This window comes from Haliotis rufescens, unplaced genomic scaffold (genome assembly GCF_023055435.1).
Source record: "Haliotis rufescens isolate VD_foot unplaced genomic scaffold, xgHalRufe1.0.p SCAF_16, whole genome shotgun sequence".
Taxonomy (NCBI): Eukaryota; Metazoa; Mollusca; class Gastropoda; order Lepetellida; family Haliotidae; genus Haliotis; species Haliotis rufescens.
The window spans coordinates 28,978,298-28,988,300 of record NW_025963846.1 but is presented as its reverse complement, the minus strand read 5'-3'; the positions used below and the strand labels follow the sequence as shown (position 1 = coordinate 28,988,300).

At 44.3% G+C, this 10,003-nt stretch overlaps 1 protein-coding gene across 1 annotated transcript; it reads left to right on the top strand.

The window, feature by feature from the left end:
• Positions 1–410: 410 nt before the first annotated feature.
• On the top strand, positions 411–1,857 carry LOC125380878 (serine/threonine-protein kinase ULK3-like). Its single transcript, XM_048396636.1, has 2 exons — positions 411–1,160; positions 1,813–1,857. The coding sequence occupies exons 1-2, from the start codon at positions 411–413 to the stop codon at positions 1,855–1,857; spliced, it is 795 nt and encodes a 264-aa protein (XP_048252593.1).
• The last annotated feature ends 8,146 nt before the right edge of the window (positions 1,858–10,003 follow it).

Genomic DNA, 10,003 nt, shown 5'->3' with positions numbered 1-10,003 from the left:
CAGCGAGCCTGACCACATGACCCGCTGAGTACATATCTGCACCAAATGGCATTTTAGTGATAAGGTGAAAACGTACTGTAATATCGATTTTTTGGTGTGAGCTCTTCAGGCTATGGCCTTGGGCTATAATGGAGATAATATTAACATTGTGTTACTAAATATATCAAGTGATTCATTCGTGGCCAACTCGTGTTATTCCGGGACAAGCTACGGAGAGAGGCGAGTAGTGACGAACGATGGTAGTCCTGACGGGCTTAGGTAACAACAGGGGTTATCTGAACCACGACCTGACTGGCTGACTCACAGTCAGGTGTTCAGTCTAAATATAACTACGCGCCATTGAATCTAACTGTACTTCGTCGCATTTCCTTGAGATTATTCAGAGGAGTCATATTCCAGGCATACGAAAAATGAAGGAAACAGAGCTGGTTCAAGGTCGGTTCTCAACATTGAGGAACTTTAACATAGGTAACAAAACGGTGCTTGTGAAAGCATTTTCGTGTCCACAGCCGATTGCAGACGCCGAAAAGAATATACTCCGACAATGCGCAGAATCTGAAGGGGCCAAAAACATTGTCAAGATTTATGACGCTTTTCCTGCAAAAGGCGTCACAATGATCTTGGAATATTGCGAGGAAGGCAACCTGAACCAATATGTGAGTAAACGTTTATTCATGAAGAAACCTCCGAATGCAGCGGACTGTCGTTCTTTCATGACCGACATTGCCAGTGGTTTGCAGTTTCTTCACCACATTGATATCATACACGGCAACCTACTGCCAGAAAACATCCTTGTGACGTCATACAGTAAACCTGTTTATAAAATAGGAGGATTTGGATCGGCAGCTCGTCGCAAGGCCAGGAGAAATAACAGGAGAGTTGAGGAACATGGTGGGTTAGATGCGACTGAAGACTCTTGTTTTTTGCCCCCTGAAGGGGCTCTGGACAAGAAAAGTGATATTTTCTCCCTTGGAGCTGTCACCTATGCTTTATGGAGTCCGCAATTTGTCAACGACAAACTAGTTGCCTACTATGGTGGACGTCATCTGGCCAAGATGGCAGGGGAAATAGACCTCCGTCACATCACTGACCAGAGACTGCGAGACATCATCAATGAAGCCTTAAAAGGAGATATAGCTGGACGCCCAACAGCAGAACAAGTTTGTTCAATGCTGAATACAGGTTACACGTGGTGGAATATTCTGATTTTTGGCGGCGTTGTAGTTGTGTCTGCATATATTTCAGAAATAACACTGAAACAATGGGATATAATTTAGAAAAAATTAACGAGATCATTATCCCAATATATTTCTATGGATCAATATGAAGTGAAACTGTGTGGATATGTAGAGAGCCAGCTGTGGAGTCCACAATACAACCAACCACTAACATTGTGAATGGGAGATTTAGTTGACCACACTGTCTGTCAATGGTGCCACGGATACCACAATTCGGCCACTTTGTAGCTTTGTGAAAAGGATTCTGTCACATATTATAACTGTGATGTGTGGTTTACGGCAAATCGATGTGAAGACCAAAAACAAGTGCCCTTGGACTCCACCTTCCACAGCCACAAGCAACGGATGAACAACGACCCCTACATGCAAATCCCGTGTCCGTGCGAAAACCAAAATAAGCAAAGGACCAAAAATAAAGCCAAGGACTCCATCAAAGGCCAAGACCATGACCAACTCCTCGTATCATAAGATTGTCAACACTCGTCGCTCATAAGTGTTAAGTATTCAAATAACAACCCTGCATTGCAAACATTCTGTAATATTGACCTTTACTGTGACATGACCTTATACACAGGTGACTCTGGCCCTTCTCGCTTTGGATCCCACGCTAAGTAATTGACTGTACAGTAAATCCTCATCAAATTACGAGGTAATCAGTATTTTTCGATCATTGTCCTTGATAAACTGTTTACATGGTTCTGCTGAATACCACATGTCGTGGTTCATTCCGGGAGAAGCTACGGAAAGAGGCGAGTAGTGACGAAGGATGGTCGTCCTGATGGCCTTAGATAACAACAGGGGTTATCTGAACCACGACCTGACCTACTGACTCTCGGTCAGGTGTTCAGTCTAAATATAACTTCACGTCACCGAATCTAACTACTACGTCGCATTTCCTTGAGACTGTTCAGAGGAGTTGTATTCCACGAATACGAAGAATGGCGGGAATAGAACTTGTTCCTGGTCGGTTCTCAAGAGTGCGCAAGGAAAAGAAAGGTAACAAAATGGTTGTTGAGAAAGTACTTGTCTGCTCACAACGTCAAGCAGCCGCCGAAAAGAACATACTCCGACAATGTGCAGAATCTGAAGGGGCCAAGAACATTGTCAAGATGACTGGTGATAGTTTTACTGCAGATGGCTTCACACTGACCTTTGAATATTGCGAGGAAGGCAGCCTGGACCAGTATGTGAGTAAACGTTCAAACTCGAAGAATCCTCTAGACGAGGCCGACTGTCGTTCTGTCGTAACCGACATTGGCAGTGGATTGGAGTTTCTTCATAACTTGCGTATAGAACACCGTAACCTGCAGCCAGAAAACATCCTTGTGACATGGTACAATCGAGCGGTTTATAAAATAGCAGGATTTGGATCGGCTCGCTCGTTGTCGGAATATGACGGGAGACGTGGCCTGGAACGTGACAGGAGACATGGCGGGGATCATGACGGGGGACAGTTTAGTGTACATGACGGGGGACATTTTGGCGTACATGACGGGGGACATTTTGGCGTACATGACGAGGGACATTTTGGCGTACATGACGGGGAAGATGGGGAACATGACGAGAACGATGGGACAGGAGACACTTGTTTTTCACCCCCTGAAGCGGCTCTGACAGATAAAAGTGATATTTTCTCTCTTGGCGCTATCGCCTTTGCTTTATTGCGTTCTGAATTCGACGACGACAAACTAGTTGCCTACTACAATGGACGCCGTCTGGCCGAGGTAAGAGGGGAAATGAAACTCCGTCATGTCGCTGACCAGGGACTGGGAGACGTGATCAAGGCAGCCTTACGGAGAGACATGTCCAAACGCCCAACTGCAGAACAAGTTTGTGAAATGCTGAAAACAGTTTACTCGGATCCTGTTTTGATGAAACTGGCTTATGGCTACCTTGCAATCTGTGCGATTGGAATTGGTGTTGGTATTGGTGTGTTCCTGCGTCGCCAGTGAAAAGGGGGCCTGTCTTGCATTTACTCAAACAGATCACCGAGGAAATGACTTGAATTCTGAAGAAGTCTACATTGTCTCCTACAGTATCTATAGTTGCGCAAATCATTTTCATGCAGGAGATTACTTTAAACGAGTATTGTCATAAATTTATTGGAACATCCTTGTTGGAAGTCTGGTGTAACATTTTCACCACAACAATCACGACTTGATAGAGGGATATAATTCTCAAACTTCACTGGATCATTGTGCCAATCTATTTCTATGGATGAGGCATCACTGGGACACTCCAATATGAAGTGACACTGTGTATATAGTATGTAGGGAGCCAGCTGTGGACGATATCCTTCCATCCTGAGTCTACAGCACAAGTCAGCTTGACGAAGGCAGCCACCAACATCGTGAATGGGAGATCAGTTGACCACACTGTCTGTCAATTGTGCCACGTAAACCACAAATCAGACACTTTGTAGCTTGGTGAAGAGGATTCTGTCACATATTATAACTGTGATGTGTGGTTTACGGCAAACTGATGTGAAGACCAACCACTAGTACCCTTGGACTCCACCCTCCACAGCTGCAAGAAACGCATGAACAACGACCCCTACATGCGAATCCCGTGTCCGCGCAGTAACTAAAAGAAAACCAAGGACTTCATCAAAGGCCAAAACATTCCAACTGAACTCTCAATGCCATGGTCAGTGACTTGGTGACTTTTAGTGTTTTGTGTTTACAGTTTTATATTTCCTCTGGGTAAGTGTGAATACAACTTTGTCATTCTTGTTAAGTCTGTAAGTTACAATGTCTCTTTCCTCGTTTAAAACTACAAGCTCCGATGATGGTGCACCCACCAGTAAATCTTGTTTTCCTTTGAGGATCCGCCGAAAACACCCAAACGTGCAAATAAGACACACAACCCCCCCCCCCCCTCCTCCCAATGTTTCCCATATCCCATCTACTCCCGTCCAGCCTGTCATCTCTACTCCCTCCGATCGCCGTTGCCCCATTCATAACCATTGTACTCCACACCACCCCGCCCCATCCCCGCCCCACCACAACCCCACCCCACCCCACCCAACCCCACACCGCACCATCCCAACCCCACCCCACCCCACCCCACCCCAACCCCACGTTCCAGTAGTCGGTGGGCGTTGGGATCGACCCAGTTCTATCTCCAGTGGTATTGAACCGCATTACTGGGTTTCAGTGAAATAGGACATACACGCACTTAAGCATGCTTCACAATGTCACACACTGTTGTCATAAAAACAATCATATATAACAAACAACAACATTACAAACTATTGTGGCATAGAACCAGGTCCTTACTCATATCTTACTTGAATAAATACACACGAATATGTTAGCTTCTGTACATTTCACGATACTGCCATCACCATTTGAATAGCATCAAACTGAGGAAAATGTTGACGCACTAAACTTTAATTATGTTCAACTGGCCATCACAAATATGCAAACGGCCTCAACAGATCAAATACACGGGCAATGAACTACTCAAACAATGTACTACAGTAAACTACGGTTATAACGAACTCAAAGGGACTACTAATTTTAGTTCGTTATAACCGTAATTCGTTATAAGCATATATACAGTATAGCTACAGCAAATAGTTGGGACTAAAAAGTTAGTTCGTTATATCCGTTAGTTCGTTATAAGCGTGTTCGTTATAACCGTAGTTCACTGTACATTGATTGTTGTAATGGCCCATAGATGAAAGTTAGTCAGGCTTAGAGCTTTTTGACCAGCCCTCGTATCAAGCAATGTTTTCATTGCTGATGCCCAATTCTTATCAACCAGCATAAGCATTCGTATGTATATTTGCTTGATTCTGTATCATGGATGTATGTATGTCAATGTATTTAGTTAGTCGTATTGTACATTATTAAATAAAAAAGTGGTCCACAGCAAATTCAATTCAAAATCCATGTCTATCTATAATAATTATTGCTCAGCAATTAGACAATGTTTGCAAACAATTCATTTTTGTATGCACTCATATCTATTGTCCACTGTACATCATTCACAACCCTTATTATATATTATACGTATATTACATGCAGTATACCGTTTATCAAGTGCAATATCTAGTATACCGGGGGCACGGGTGGCCCAGTCGTCCAAGGCGCCGCGATTCGCTGTGCAGAGTTGAGTCCCTTGGGCATGCCAGAAACCTATGATTGTGGGTTCGAATCCCTGATTATGTTTCTAGGTTTGTCAGCACCATACCCGTGCTCTTGGATTTCACCAAAGTGGTAAACGTCAGAGACCTGCATCACTTCGGGCTTTCCTCCCACATAAAGCTGACATGCCGTGATATAACTGGAATACTGTTGAAAGCGGCGTTAAACCCAACTCACTCACCCACTCCAGTATACCACATGTACTATAAGAGTGTGTCGCATGCAGTGTGCGCCGGGCGATCTCGCTGAACAGGATCAATATTCCAGCAGCTACAGCATGATAACACGTACCCGGAGCGATATTCCAGCAGCTACAGCATGATAACACGTACCCGGAGCGATATTACAGCAGCTACAGCATGATAACACGTACCCGGAGCGATATTCCAGCAGCTACAGCATGATAACACGTACCCGGAGCAATATTGCAGCAGCTACAGCATGATAACACGTATCCTGAGCGATATTCCAGCAGCTACAGCATGATAACACGTACCCGGAGTAACATTCCAGCAGTTACAGCATGAAAACACGTCCCCGGAGCGATATTCCAGCAGCTACAGCATGATAACACGTACCCGGAGCGATATTCTAGCAGCTACAGCATGATAACACGTACCCGGAGCAATATTGCAGCAGCTACAGCATGATAACACGTACCCGGAGCGATATTCCAGCAGCTACAGCATGATAACAAGTATCCGGATTAATATTCAAGCAGATACAGCATGATAACACGTGACCGGAGCAATATTCCAGCAGCTACAGCATGATAACACGTACCCGGAGCGATATTCCAGCAGCTACAGAATGATAACAAGTATCCGGAGCAATATTCCAGCAGCTACAGCATGATAACACGTACCCGGAGCAATATTCCAGCAGCTACAGCATGATAACAGGTACCCGGAACGATATTCCAGCAGCTACAGAATGATAACACGTATCCGGAGCAATATTGCAGCAGCTACAGCATGATAACACGTACCCGGAGCGATATTCCAGCAGCTACAGCATGATAACACGTTCCCGGAGCGATATTACAGCAGCTACAGCATGATAACACGTACCCGGAGCAATATTGCAGCAGCTACAGTATGATAACACGTACCCGGAGCGATATTCCAGCAGCTACAGCATGATAACACGTTCCCGGAGCGATATTCCAGCAGCTACAGAATGATAACACGTACCCCGAGCAATATTCCAGCAGCTACAGCATGATAACACGTACCCGGAGCGATATTTCAGCAGCTACAGCATGATAACACGTACCCGGAGCGATATTCCAGCAGCTACAGCATGATAACACGTATCCGGAGCAATATTCCAGCAGTCACAGCATAATAACACGTACCCGGAGCAATATTCCAGCAGCTACAGCATGATAACACGTACCCGGAGCGATATTCCAGCAGCTACAGCATTTGTGGTCAGAGCATGCCCTTTCTATGTAGATTTTAAACAGCGTCGTAAGACTCTTGGCCAAAAGTTGTTTGATCAGGGTTACAACATAAAAGGCCTTAATAGGGAAGTTTTATGGTTTACATGTGAACGTTTGATTTGCCCTTGCGTGTGTTTGTGATGACCGATAGTACAGGATACGCTCACCTTATCAAGAATACCTGGTAGAATCATAGTCTGTCATACATACCCTAATACAAATAAGGGGGCACGGGTGGCCCAGTCGTCTAAGGCCCAGCGATTCGCTCTGCAGAGTTGCGTCCCTTGGGCACACCAGAAACTTATGATTGTGGGTTCGAATCCCGTTTCGCCCTAATTATGTTTCTAGGTTTGTCAGAACCATACCCGTGCTCGTGGGTTTCACCGAAGTGGTAAACGTCTGAGACCTGCATCACTTCGGGCTTTCCTCCCACATTAAGCTGACACGCCGTGATATAACTGGAATACTGTTAAAAGCGGCGTTAAATCCAACTCACTTACACAAACATATTCAATACAGCCCATGTAAGTCTATAACGTTGGCAAGTCTAGATTACTGCAGCATAAGGTATCTACGAAATGAAGAGAGTCTCTGGGTTCATTTTTATTATATTTTTATTGAAATATTTTAACAACTGTTGTTTTACTGTAAGATATGTTCATTTCAGAGACTAGATGTTAGTCCAGTAGCATCGCTATAGTGATTAACAACACGTGCTTGATTACGATATAGGCGGAATAGAACACTGGACTCCGATTTTAGCAGAGATTCCTTGTGATTATGGAAATGCTTTGTCGCGACGTTCTGTATTAACTCATTCAATTGTTATGACTATCGCACCTACTTCTGTGTATTTCGGTTAACTGAGCCCATGGTTGGTGTCCTGAATCAGTTGTTATGACTGTCGACCGCCTCCGTGGTCTAGTGGTAGAGCGTCCGCCCGGAGAGCGGAAGGTCCGGGGCTCGATCCACGGCCGCGTCATACCAAAAGACGTTAAAATATGGTACTTGTTGTTACCCTGTCTGGTGCTCGGCATTAAGGGGCTAAAACAAGTACTGGTCGGATTGGAGTCAGTATACTGTGTCTGAGTGGGGTATTCATGTTAAACTGCGGCATGGTATCTCAGTGGGCTAGCCCTATATATCGGCATCAGTCCGGACTAGTACAAGCAGCCACACACACAAACACACGTACATGCACGTCGCTATATAAGTGCAATAATCTTGGACGCGACGTTAAACCAAATTTCACCTCACCTGCTTTGACTGTCATGACTATTTTGAGATTTTACGTGCGCTTTCCGTCATTATGCGTATTTTCACACGTTGTTACTGTGGCCTGTCCCCTCCTTAATATAGCCTGTTGACAACGAAATATACAGATGTGTGCCGACTCAAGGCCGAGCTATAATCTGTAGGTAAAGAACTAAACTGTGAAATCAGTAAATGACCGATCACGATCAATGAGCAATTAACAATTAAATTCAACATAGTTTTTGGTTTCCACTTAATAAAGACAATAAAAGGGTCTAATACAAACACACAAACCGATAATTACTGATAGGGTACGACAGCATGTTCCGAATTGGAAGCTGCCAAGAATTCGTTGTTTTCAGCTAGGTTTCTATTCCGCACTTTGCAACTTTGTTTGTTGTTTACGCCGCACTCATCAATATTCCAGCTACATGACGTCGTCTGTAATTAATCGAGTCTGGACCAGACAATCCAGTGATTGACATCATGAGCATCGATCCACGCAATTGGGACACAATGACATACATAAACCAAATCAGCGAGCCTGACCACATGATCCGCTGCGTACATATCTGCACAAAATGTCATTTTAGTGTTAAGGTGAAAACGTACTGTAATATTGACTTTTTCTGTGAGTCTTTCTTTTTCTTTTTCTCTGAATCGTTTGATCATATTTATCCTTAAGAATATTCTTGCATTTGTGATATGACATTTGAAGGAACAAAATGTTTCAGGTATTATGTTTAAAAAATACTGTTTTATTCAGGTTGACATGTCATTCAAGTGTAACAAAACATCTTTTACCTTTCTTTAAAGTTTAGATCAAGGGACCAGTCATTTTTTAGGGGTGGTGTAGGGTGGTGGTGGTGGCAGGCAGTGTGTGTGTGTGTGTGTGTGTGGGGGGGGGGGGGGGGGGGGGGGGGGGGGGGGGGCAGGTCAGAGGGAATCAGGGGAGGGTCATATTTGGAGGGGGGGGGGGGTACTGTAAAAATGTACAAGGACATGGGGAGGGTCATTCAAAACTGTTCATGACAAGCATTAAAGGAGGGTTATTATTTTCGGTACGGTAGTGCAACGAAACCCTCTGACTCACCCCACCATGTAATAAATGACCGGTCCCAAATAATAATGGTATCTTTTACGTCTGCCTTTGTTCCTTTGAATACAGCAATTAACCAGAGGTTATAAAATCTTTCCTTCTTTATATAATGCTCCTAGTCACATTAGTAATAGGTTCACATAAGGAAAAATGTTTTCTTTAAAAAATCCAGGGGGGCAACTGCCCCTCCTGCCCCCGGCTGGCTACGGCACTGAATATGTTCGCTTGAAATTCAGGAAGCTCCATTTGAGGTCAACTGATAAATAATTTATTGATCTATGGGGAAACTCAATTTCTATGAAGAACATTCTGAATAGCAGGTGTTGGCCCGGAGCGCCAAATGTGATATTTAGGAGGAAAACTCCTCTTGGCGTTCCCGGGACCAGTAAGGGCTCAGACACGGTTCATTGACGCGGGATTTATACTCTTTCTGAATAACCCATGCTTGCCGTAAAAAGCAACTATGTTTGTCGTAAAAGGCGGCTAACGGGATCGGGTGGTCAGGCTCACTGACTTGGTTGATGCATGTCATTGATCCCAATTACTTGGATCGATGCTCATGAAGTCAATCACTGGATTGTCTGGTCCAGACTCGATTATTTACAGACCGCCGTCATATAGCTGTAATATTGCTGAGTGCTGCGTTAAACAACAAACCAACCAACCTTCTTCTTCTACACAACTCGTGACATTTCAGAATTTGGTCGATCAGCTTCCCATACCCTTCCTAATAATGGGCGATTTGCATGGACACAGTCCCCTTTGGGGCAGCACCCCATTGAACAACAAAGGCAGCGTCATAGAACAATTTCTTATC